Here is a 12866-nt window from a genome sequence, read left to right on the forward strand (position 1 = left end):
GTTACTCTGTTCCAATGCCCAGATTCTCCTCGTGGTTTCTCCTCTCCTCCCCTCTTTCCTCTCAACCTCTCCTCTCACCTCACCTCCTCTTCTCATCACTTCCACCCTCCATTCTTCTTCCACTCATCACCACTTTTCTCCATCACTTTACTAGTTCCTCTCTCCCCTCCTCTTTCCTCATAAAGCACCCATCTAGTTAAGCACCTCTCTGCCAATTTCCTCCCTGTTCTGTCTTCATCACGTCTTCTCTCGTCCCCCTGCTCTTATCACCCGTCTCCTCATTCCCAAGGATGCAGCAGCCCACTCAGCAACCCCCCTACTGGCAGTTGCTTCTTATTACAAGGCAAACAAGTTTACTTACAAATACTTTCATCATCACCAAGCTAGATATGACACTTGTCTTATAATTCCAGCTTGTTCCTTAAAGATCCACAGGTTCGCTCTGATCCATCGCCGGTTACAGTGTTCTGGTTCCCTGCTTCAGGGGCCAACCTATGAATCAATTGCTTTGTTTTTCTTTTATAAATTTAGTGGGTCGAAAATGTTCTAAAACTCCTTTCAGCCCCCCCCCATACATTCATCTTTTCATTTTTACTCCTTCCTTCTCTAATCCAACCAATTCCACCTCAAACAGATACTTTATCTTTGCAGTTTAACACACGTGCAGACGGTCTGCTATTTCTCTAGATTCCACGCAGTGAAGTCAACCTTATTGTGTACTTGCAACAACGTTTTCTTTTTTTTTTTACTGCTCCGTAATTCATCTCTGTGGATTACAGGTTGTGCATTCCAAACGTGACACGTTGTGTTCCTGCAATGGTTCTTGCACCAATAATCATTTCAGACATTTTCCATCCATCTCCCGATTATTCCCAACAACAGCGGGCCAACATGTTTCTCTGTGTTTGGATGATCTCTAACAATGTCAACACTCGTGCTTGTGCATGAGGTTTTTGTTATTTATAGCTGGTTGCATGATGGCCGGTTTATTAGAATACTACCCATTGGGAGTTTTTAAGTTAAATCCAGCTGTTCTGAGAAGTTTCGTTGCCACAGAAAAAATTCAAATCAAAGTCAGCATCAGTACTCTAGGATGTAAGCTTTGGGTTTTTTTTTTGCTTCGATTATGTTTTATCATTTAATGTTTCCTCAATTTTTACAGATTACATTTCTCTCAAAGTCAACAAGGAAGCATCCATTATTGTCTTCTATTCATGTTGTGTCTGCCAGCATGCAATGTGTGTGTAAATGTATGTGTAATTCTATTACCTACGAATAATCATATTTCCTAAATGAATATATTCAATCTTCAATGGAGGTGTAATATGTAAAACAAAATCCCAGCTACTGCCCTCGCTCTGTCAAACACACACACACACACACACACACACACACACACACACACACACACACACACACACACACACACACACCGACTCCAGATGCCTTGAGCCTCTGCCAAACCATCATGTTTCAAACTCCCGACAGTCCTCTGGATGACTACATCTTCAACAACATCGTGACACTCGCCTTCCCATCAATCCACAGAATCCAAAACAAACACAGTCGCTGTATTTTTTTCAAAACAAACGTCATGATCTGCCCAGGGCAGTGAGGTACAAACACGTACGCACTCAGTTCTAATCTGTGCAGTTTCATTCCCTGGATAAACTAAATATGAGCACGTCTCTCTGTAAGTGTCTCTATAATACGAGCATTATTATCATCTTCAGATGTGCCAGTTGTTACATCTGACAGCGTAATCAGCCATCCATCTGTTCGCAGGAGCGCAATGATTTTGTATTTCAAAAATCATATCACACTTGTGTGAATAAACCCAGACAACTGAAAACTCTGGCTTATTACAGACGGACTAACAGAGCAGCGTGGCTCAGAGGTAGAGTGGCCGTCTAGCAACCGAAGGGTCGCTGGTTCGACCCTCACTCCCCCCCAGTGACCATATCCAAGTATCCTTGAGCACAATACTGAACCCCCAATCGCTCCTGAAGGCCCTGGCAACCTGTCCAGGGTGAACTTCGCCTCTCGACCAATGTCAGCTGGGATAGACTCCAGCCCCCCCGCCCTCGCCTTCTGCAACCCTTAATGGATAAGCAGTATAGAAAGTGGATTGATGGACTAACAAGCCCGCTAGGGCTGGGCAACAAACTCAGATTCTTTGACGGCACTGACAAATTCACTTCAATTTTACTGAGTGTTGAATGAAGACTGACCAAGTTGCACTACCTACACACTGAATCTCCAAGTTTTGTTTTTTATGATGGTTTTTTTTGTTGTTGCCATTTTTATGTTGTCGTTTCGCTTTCACTGAAAAAAATAAAAACCTGCAGAAACTCAAATTACATAATTTGAGAAGGCGTAACAAATTAAACTACGGTTTGGTAAACTGGTTTATATTTGCTGTGCACTTTTCCAGAGGCCTGATTAATATGAATCCTGCCACACTTTGTAATGTTTTGGCTAGGTTGCTTTGCAACAGCAGCATCACTGAAGCATGACGTCAGGATGGAGGGGAGGGGCTGATGGGGGGGGGGGGGGGGGGGGACGATCCTCTCCAAGAGTGCAGGTGAATGTTAAATTTCCCTCTTGATTTCTTAAAAAAGTGCTCTCAGCTCCCAGTGAGACAGGGATTTTGTCATTGTCGGACTAAAATGTGTGTTCGCGCTGAAGCCCACACAAACCAGTGAGTGTGCAAGTGTCCAGAAGAGTTTTCAGTTTCTAGCTTCAACATTTTCCTACATGCAGCTGTTCAGAGTGTATAAACATGTCAAGTAGCTGAAAACCGAATACTGTAACGTGTAAGCCGTCCATCCATCTGTCCACTTTCTATCCTACTTACCTGTTAAGGGTCACACGGGGGGGTGGAGCCTATCCCAACTGACATTGGGCGAGAGGCGGGGTTCACCCTGGACAGGTCACCAGTCCATCACGGGGCCATCAGGAGCAATTGGGGGTTCAGTGTCTTGGTCATGGTCGCCGGGGGAAGTGAGAATCAAATCAGCGACCCTTTGGTTGCTCGACGGCCTCTCTACCACCTCTCTGAGCCACGCCGCCCCTTGTGATGTGTAATCTAATTTTGGTAAATTATGTGCAATGACTACTCCATCCATGTGCAATATATCTAACAACCTCAGGTCAAATTCATTTTCCGCATCCTTTCACTGTTTCTTTACTATGTGCAGCACTTTTGCAATATCCCTGACTGTTGAATTCCTGTAACTTTTGCGACATTTGCACCTACACATCTTATATTTCTTGTAACTATTTTAGCACCTTGAACAAAACACGTTGTTCTTTTTTCCTTGTGTTTTTTTCTAAGTTTATATTTTTTTCAGGATAGGGTTTTATTGCTGCAAGTGACTCAGGATCACGCACAAGAATTCCAATGTACTTGTTTAAAATTGTTTTTAACCCGTGCAAATGGCAATAAACTCTAAACTAATCTAAATTACATTTAATTGAGAAAAAAAAAAAAAAACGCCGTACATTGGAACGGTACCGGTACCAAAAACTTTGAACTAGTCAAATCTATTGAACACCTTATCAGACTGCAGCCTTGATACACATGAAAGCAAGAGACAGTCTCGAATTTCCCAGCATTACAGAGGACTTACTGATAAGTCTGTAATTATGCTTCCCTCTTGCCATACACTTATTTGCAACACTCAAAAACATAAATGATGCAATGACTGAAAAATATTTTAAGTCAGATTTTGCCCAACATGAGTAAAAATAACGTTGTTGAGAAAGCGGAGGAAAAACAGGACGTGAGAACACAAAAACAACTTTGTGATTTTTGTAAGGATAATATTTAAGAACCTTACGGCACGAAAATGAGCTCGCGAAAGTGCAGGTTTAAAATGTCACCTGGTTCTCACATCCTCACAGACAGAGCTGCTCGGACTGAGATGTGTCGTGGTGTTGGACGTGAGCGTAACAGCGTGACTGAGAGGCAGGTTGTAATTGAGAAGCATGTGTGGCTAATCCGGCCTAATTAAATTAGAGTTAAAAAAAACATATTTACTGTACATTACAAGCATGTTTTGAAACGTCCATGAGCGCCAATGAAAGTTCCTGTAAGAGGCAGTCATCAGATTTCTTGACCCTAAAAATAACCGCGACTGAACAAATACGTTCAGGTTGTTGTTCACGAGACACAGAGCAACAGTTGTGTTTGTGTATTTAGGTCAGCGAGAGACGGCTTCACTTCAGACGTCAAAGAAATAAAAGGCTTCGGCGCTTGAATACTTTCTTTAGCCATGCCACAGCTGGACAAAACAGAGACACCAGTGTGTGTGTGTGTGTTTGTGTGTGTTTGTGTGTGTGTGTGTGTGTGTGTGTGTGTGGGTGCGTGCGTACGCGTGTGTTTACATGTTATGCTGCACATGCTACTTTAGAAGTGTCTATTAATGTCTTCAAATAACACAAGAAATGAATATACTGCACATTCAAGCTTTATGTAAAGGACAAGAACGCTGTTGTCTGGAGTCTGGTCGCCTCCCAAGAACCTCCATCAAAATGTATTTCAAGAGATTCTAAAACGCTTTTCTGTCACACGAATTAAGAAAATAATATGACTCATTTTCAACAGTCAGAACATGTAAAAAAAACACATGCATGAAACCACAAAATAGCTATTTTTAGCTTTCAACAGATGAAAGAGTCAATCAAAATTAGCCTTTAATATCAGGCATTAATAGAACTGCAGCAATGACATGCTTTTGCAGGCCAACCTGGGATTTCCCTTGACTAAAACCCCATGAGATTTTTATATTAGTTTACTGTTCATAATCTCTGTGGCAAACTATAATTTATGAGACTAATAAGTTTTCTGTTCAGAAGATAACCTCCACAAATGAACCACACTTTTAGGGTTTTCGAAGCATCAATGGAATCGTGAGAGGTGCAAAGTGCTCATGACGCTCTGAACAAGCTGAGATCTGGCACTGCCTGTGACGCTAAACTCAGGGCAGCAATCGCCCCAGAGGTAACTTTTTATCCTTCTTCATTATGACACTTGTTTTAGTTTTCTTTGACCAACTATCACCTCAGTTACAAACTTCAGAGAACATCCATCCATCCATCCATCCATCCATCCATCCATCCATCCCTTCATCCACCCATGAAAGCAGCTTCTCGGTTCAAAACACAAATAATCTGACAGATTAAACAAGCAGTGCAATTTCATCAGAAGATTAAATGTTTTGTCTGTAAATGGGGCCAAAAAAGAGAAAATATAACATTCTATTGTGCCGATATGAAACCCATCAACCCATCTGGAGTTTAATATACCAGGCATAATGTAGATGTTAGATATATATCTATATATATATAATGTAGATGTTAGATATATATCTATATATATCTATATATATATATATATAGATATATATATCAGACTTCAAAACGCCTGTAATTCTAAAGGGAAAGATGGAGCAACGGCAACTGCATTATCAGTTTCACACAGGTACTCTAATAAGAAATATGTAGCGGTGTTTAATAGAGTTTTGTCTGTCTGTCTGAATCTCTCTTCCTATAAAAACACAAAACTATAATACAAAAGACAAGCGAAATCGCAAAGGTTTGCAGGGGAGATTTTGAGCTTCATTTAGAAGTGGATTGACCTACACATCACACCCTACATGCCGCTTTAAGTGAAGAATGGTGCTGATCTCAACTCAAGAAATTCTACAAGTGGAAATTTTCTGACTTGTGTTTGAAGATGAAATGAACGACCACGGATTGAATTTCAAGAGTGTCTCAAGAAAGTACTGCATTTATCAGCCTTTATAAGCCAAACTGGAGCAGTCTGAGATCAGATGTTTATATGACAGACACTCAGCGATGCTTTGCAAAACGCTGTTCAAGAAAGCATATGTGTGAGTGAGTGCCGTTCCTGTGTAGGAGTCCTGTTTGTGTATGCAGATGGAGGGTATCAGTATGTGAATGTGTCTGACAGAAAAGGAGAGAGTCGGGTCTCTGTCCTGGAGGGAAAGTCAATGTAGGTGCTGTTCTGCTATAGACGTCCCTCTGTAGTTCTTTTTTCCCCGCTTTCCACAGAGGAAATGCTTGCCATTTCAACGGGAGACGATCACAAGCGCTCTCTCTCTCTCGCTCTCTCTCTCTCTCTCTCTCACTGAGAGCAGCTCGTCTGACTGCAGACCTACAGTATAGCCGCTAATATTATTGCGCACAAATTGAATCTGCTACATTTTCTCAGTAAATGCATCAGCTCTCCAAATAAAATAACAAACAAACATAAAAGCCACATTTCGTCTCGTTGTGAGGGACATCGTACAGTGTTGTCTCATTTCTAGCGTTTGCTAGATTGAGCATCATGGCCATTGTTGAAGCATTCTACTTCTTTTCAACAGCAACAAAAAAAAAACAACCCAATAGCTCAGTTCAGCTCAGTTGGAACTGACTTTTATTCATGTTTAATTCACTGGATTAAACAGATTACCACTACAGAACAGAATCAGAAAAGTAGCTTCTGAAGCAAGAACAACTAAACAAACAAGTAAAAAATTTAAAAAAAAGTAAACTACAGATTGCTGGTATTGAAAATGCATTCATTTTGGGTTTTTTTTTTCGCAGTATTCCCATTTTTTTTAGAATTGTAAAATATGACCATTCCAGGTACTGACTATCTGAACTTGCCACTTCACACAAAATTCAAATATCTGCATGTTTTTCTGGTGTGATCATTCTAGGCACCGTTGTCCTCCTGCATCGGTCACAGGCCTGAACATTGACTCCAAATCATAAAATGCATTCGTTTGTCGTCATTATCGTTTATGCTTTTCTCATTTAAACGGTGTTGCTCAAATTCCTTGGAAGCTCTTGTACTGATTCATATAACTGGCCCATATTTGATATGACTAATTTCATTGCTGCCTGTCAGATGAAATCATTCGTCCCTTTTGCCCTAATAGGAGAAATATTGTTAATGACATTATCATTATGTCATTTGAGACCATCTGCACAGCAAATTGAGTCGGGTTCAACTTTAGGCCCAATAAGAAATACTTGCACAGGTTGAATCACTAGTTAGAGATTTATTCAGTGAATAAAACTCAGGAACCCGAAGAGACACTTCATGCTCGTGCCTACGAATACAAAAAGCTCTTAGCAGTCCTTGTCCGTGACTTAAACCGCCTTAAAAATGTTCAGAACCTGTTCTGTTTTCTGAAAGCATCCAAGCTACTCTCTGATTCAGACGTTAGACATGTTCCAAGCATTTAGAGGAAGCCGGAACCAAGAGCTTGGGTAATACAGGTTGGTTTGGTTTGCTCTGAGCAGGCTTGGGTTGAGGCCCCCTGGTGAGCTGTAGGGGTACTGCAGGCAGGCCATGAGTGTGTTTAAAATAAACGAATACACAAAGAGTTTAAATTACCGTCATGTTAAAATATGTCATCTTAAAATCAGGTTGGATATTGTGGCAATTTATTAGCAGTTTATCAAAATTTAGCTGTATGTGAATTCTTATTCATGAGTCCTGCATTTCTGTAGGCCCACATTGAGAAATAATGGCTCTGTTAATTGAATAAAAAATACACAAGGAATTTCCTCATCTTCTATTTTTGTCTTAAAAGTTTTTTAGCATTTTGAAATTTGGGAATGTCTGGTTTAGAGTATATGACTACTTAACAGCCTCATCATTCTTAAATCATGTATTAGTTATTGTTAATGTACTTGGCTACAAAGGTTGCATGTAGCATATTAATAGATGTGCGTTAGCCTATCATTAATTTTATAATTCCAAAAAAAAAAAAAGCGCTGTATGCTACAACTACCTCTAAATGTCCCTTTTCTGCCCCTGGGCCACCCAGGGTGGGAAAATTCTTAGAGCCGCCCCTGTATGAATCATGTCCAGAGTAAATGCGCCGTGGTGCGATATATGGCATCACAAAGACTCGATGCTGACAGAATAAAAGCATCTCTCCTCGGGGGTGACAGGTAGGACTAGAGACCTTTTACTCTTCGCTGTCGTTTTGCAGAAAGTACACACATGGAGGAAAGAATTACAGGATGTTTGAGCGTTTCTTTCCCTTGAATTTAGATGTGCAAAACCGTGTCCCTTTTTGGTTTACATACCACATGCCTTTTTGTCTTCAGTTGTGGGTCATTCTGAGAGAATAAGAAGAGGTTTCTCACATGGTGTGGATCTTTCTTTCTTGCACACTTTCTTGCTTTCTGTCGGTGTGTATTGTTTTGCCCAAGGCCACATTGTAGAAAAAGAGGAGTTTGATTTGATTTCGCTCCATATCCAGCAAAACTTGATCCCTCGTTGTTTTTCGAGACACAGAATTCATTGTACTTGAACATGTTGATGTTGGCCCTGATGCGAGTGTTTCCTGTCCAGGTTGCTCTTACCTTTGACCTCTCCCAGTAGTTCATTGGCATTCAGGCGGTCAACACGCTCCTTCCAGTCCTTGGTGAGAAGCTTCTCCATGCAGGATGGTTCTAGAAAATAAATAAATAAATCCCATCACACAGTGTTTTTAACAGTTGTCAGTGCAGACCCACCACAGTGACTCACACAGTCTCACTGCAGCTCCCGTCATAGCCACAAAATGGAATCAATCCAGAGTCGACATAATCAGAAGGGGTCGGACGTATCTTTCATGGTGGCGATACAAAATCCCCGGTTCAAAGATGCCACGCGACTGTCAATGGGTACTGAGATTTTGTAGTCTCTCTTGAAATGACATTCACCGCCATTACAATGCAGTGAACGTGCGTTTACACGTGGGCACAAAAAACAAGGAGGGGAAAGTATCGATGGTTAGGTTACAGAAACTTTCTGAACCGTTCAAATAAATCAATCGATAAAACTCTCCGACAACCGTCTCCTGCTGCACAGACTGTTGGATCCATCCGCCATCCCAGCCCACCCCTCAAAACTTGTCTTTTAGCTGCCCGTCTTTTGACTGTTGGACCAGTGATGCAGTGAAAGGACAAAATATTCTTCCAGTTGAAAGGCATTACTGAGTCACGACACAGGGGGGGGGAGGAAATTTGTGTCCATGCGCATTAATCGATAAATTCTGAGAGTTCTATATACAGTAATTCAACATCAACCAAAACGCCATGTAGCATAACATCAGATTTGTAAAGTGTTCCAAGTAATAACATCATGAGTGGATCGTGTATTGTAGTTCTAAAAACTAAATTTGTCCCGTCTACTTAGCTTAAGTGAAGGCAGATAATGTGCTCTCGAGGATATTCATCATGCCTCAAAGACATAAATTGTGACAGACATATCTGGAGCAAGCGGAGGATAAAGGTGGCCACGGAAAGAGAAGAGACAGAGGGGAAGTAGCAAATGAGATGAGAACAAATTCCCATGGATTGTTAATTTTGAAAAACTGAGAAAGAAGGATCATCCCCCCCCCCCTCCTTCTTTTCCCTCAGAAAAAAAACAAACAAAAACAACATCAGCCATCCAGCTGACCGAATGAGAATGTCTGCATTGTTCGCAGACGGTCTTATTTGTGGCCGTCCTGTTTCTCACAATGTGTCTCATAGCCTCAGGATAATAGAATTCACAGACACGTGGTCTCATAAGATTCATAAGGTCTCATTTGTTCAATTAGAGTCCTGCTGTGAACTTTATTGAAACAATGGGAACTTTTCAATTCTTCGCCAGGCAACTAAGATCTGCACATGTGCAAGCACAAGAGTGTCTCTGTGTGCAACTCTGTGTGTGTGTGTGTGTGTGTGTGTGTGTGTGTGAGAGAGAGAGAGAGAGAGAGAGAGAGAGAGAGAGAGAGAGAGAGAGAGAGAGAGAGAGAGAAAGACGTTGAAGTAGCCTTTCTGGCAGGTATCAGTGCTGTTCTATAACTATATTGGCTAGAATCCCATTTCGGGGCATTTATTGTATTTTGTCTAACTTTACGACATTGCAGGGGGTTATATATGGTGATTTTTACATTTTATTTGAAATGTTGGGTACAAATTATTCAGCCCATCATATTGACTTTAAAACACACCACCACCATAAAAGAATACTTAAAGCCAGCAACAAAAGCAACAAATACCCAAGATCATACTCGTGTTTTCGTTGTTGATACATTGTGCTTTCACTTTAAAGACTTTCATAACCGTATTCTGTTATAAAATCAAATTTCAGAATTCAATGAACTTGTGAATGTCCCTTTTGTTGATTTTTCATTCTGTTTTGGACACATCAGGTTAACCGTTACTCCTCTCCCGTTTGTTTTCGCCTCGTGTTTTGATTTAACCCTTTTACTTCCTGTTTTATTTTGTACTGTGCTTCCTCCGTCTGTCTTTTCTTCTTTTACTTCCCATTGACTGTTTTCTCTCTTTTTTTGTGTGGGTTCACCTGGGTTTTGTTAGCTCATCGCTCCTCATCAGTCAAAGGTTTGCTCCCATTGCTTCTCATCTGATCAGAATCGTGGCTGCCCGAGTTCTCCCACCTCTTCCACTGGTGGAGTTTGTGATTAAGTTTGGTTTTCCTCCATGTTACCATGTCTATTATTCTACCCCCTGTTGCTTTTCCATGTTAAATTCTTTCATCCACTGGTCTGCCAGCATGTGTACTATCCTCTTTTGTTTATTTTCCTATTGTTACATTGACACTGAGTTTCTAAACTTGGTCTCTGTCCACACTTGGGTCCTGCCTCCACGCCACCACACCATCAAACCTGACCAGGATTATTATTATTTTGCACTTTCAAAATGTCAAGATTCACAGGAAATCAGGGACTGAAAAGGTTTGTGTGCAGGTCACGTGACTTAACATTGCTTTATCCACAACACTGTTTGAACGCCTTTAGAAACAACCGGTGGTCTTTGTCTACTGTTCACAATAAATGGATGAGTTGTTTTTCTATCACATTACTGAGACCTATCATATTGTTTCACCCTCCGTCCCTGTATAGTACACAGCACCTGTGTTTGTCAGTGTGTAAAACTGCTCTCTTTATGTACTCTACGTATTTGAGAGTGTGTGTGCTTAGTTTTTTTTTTGTGCCAGCAGATACATCACTAATACTGACATGGTCACGCAAGGCCCCTCACCGAAGCCTCAGTCCCCAAGGAGGTCAAAAAAAAAAACAACAACACACACACAGCAGCACAAAAAGGGCGACATTATTGGGTGCTGTGTGGAAAATATGCCCCTGAGGGCTTGCCTGATTTAGAATAGTTAAGTCAGACAATAGCTCATTTGTGGTGCCTTTATCCTGACAAAAGGCGCTATAGGCATTCATAAGGGCACATGGCCTATTGTGAATGGCTTAATGTTTAGTTTGTGCGTATGGGACCATTGTGCGGTCATGAGATGCCGTCCGCCGGCCGAGCACAACTTCCTCATTGAGTCCATTAAAGCCTCGCATGTTTACAGTCGGATTATGATTGTTGTAAATAAGTTAATGCAGCCGTCCACATCACATGGGATCAATATAAACAAAGGGCCCGGCCATGATAGCGGAGGGTGGCGGATATAGCTTCGAGATAAAGATGTGACTTATAAACCACAACAATTTCTTATGGTGATTTCCCATATTTGGAAAAAAACAAAACAAAAAAAAACCAACAACGGGTATTTCCAGACAGATGGTTGACATTATAGTAAAACAAGATAATTATTACAATTTCCTTCCCCTCAGGAGAATGGAATCCACCCAATTTTTCACCTGATTTATTGGACAAGTGGCTCTACTGGATATTCTGCATATTTGCTTCACTGGTGATAATTGCAGCTGAAGGTCAAAGAGAGGCTTTTTTTTTTTTTTTTTCTTGTCCAGCGCACCTTTAATATAGAAACAAATTTGGGATTGTAATTTATGGAAGCACTTAGGGAAGAAAATACAACCTGCAACTCCAAGATATATCAGCTGTGTGTGTACTCTCGTGCACAATTTATACCCCCCGTACCGATAAACAGATCACACAAGGAGACAGTGGGGGATGAGAGGTGGGACGTGAACGAGTGGAGGGGATGAGAGAAGATGAGAAGGGGATGTTTTACCCTAAATGGCTCTTTATCTGTCCCTGTAACCAAGTCGGGGATCAAGTGTTGTTTACATTAGAGGATGGATCAAATTCTTTGTGGTCCAAAAAAACCTCGCTCTCCTTCACTATATCAAGTGAAACAGAATTTTGGAAGATAAATAGGTTGAAGAGGAGGAGGGGGGGGGGAATGAATAGGGTGGGGGGGTGGAAGGGTAGATGAAAGGAAGGAAGGAAGATGATAGTGATGAGAAAGGGGGGATTTATGAGCACAATGGAATAAGAGGAATTAGAAAAGTAGGAAGTGGTAACAACAAAGTATATTTCCACGTATTTAAACTGTTGGGCCTGTGGTTTGATGGGGAAATCTTTTCTCACAAGAACATTGTTACTATGAATTCTTTCTGTCTATGAAAGCTGCACAATAAAAGTCTGACACCCTCCCTTATTCCACACTTATTGCAAAAAAAAAAAGAAGAAAAAATTGCTACAACGTACTTCAATTTCAACAATAAGACACTGTAATTAATGGACAGAACAGTTCCTCCAACCGTTCACCCTGAGATCAGTTTCTAATTAAACGAGACAGTTAGTGCACCAGCAGGGAGAGACAAGGAGGGAATGCTTCTTCTTCCTCCGGAGACAGAGAGCGGCCATAAGAGAGAGCAATAAAACACCTGCTTGGATGTTATCTGCCCACTAATGGCTGTTATCAGCGGTGTTATCACTGCCATTAGAATGGTTCAGACAGGGCAGCTACCAGGAGGCCAGAAGGTGCACGGCTTCCATTTCTTATTACTGGTAAAACACCAGTGGATTCACCATCATTTCTGGAAGTACATCGCCTTGAAAAGAAAAGAACAAAAGCT

The 12866-nt window shown here is 41.2% G+C and overlaps 1 protein-coding gene across 3 annotated transcripts in view; it reads right to left on the reverse strand.

The window, feature by feature from the left end:
- LOC147259314 (transcription factor SOX-6-like) overlaps window positions 1–12866 on the reverse strand; it is a 115126-nt gene that overhangs the window by 48214 nt on the left and 54046 nt on the right. For all 3 annotated transcript variants that reach the window (XM_086209629.1, XM_086209630.1, XM_086209628.1), the window contains one exon: window positions 8395–8484. In XM_086209629.1, the coding sequence (XP_086065755.1) occupies window positions 8395–8484 (90 nt within the window). The remainder of the gene's footprint in view (window positions 1–8394; window positions 8485–12866) is intronic.

The sequence above is a fragment of the Aulostomus chinensis genome, chromosome 7 (genome assembly GCF_037954235.1).
Source record: "Aulostomus chinensis isolate RoL2024-O1b breed Wild chromosome 7, RoL_Achi_v1.0, whole genome shotgun sequence".
In the NCBI taxonomy this organism is placed as follows: domain Eukaryota; kingdom Metazoa; phylum Chordata; class Actinopteri; order Syngnathiformes; family Aulostomidae; genus Aulostomus; species Aulostomus chinensis.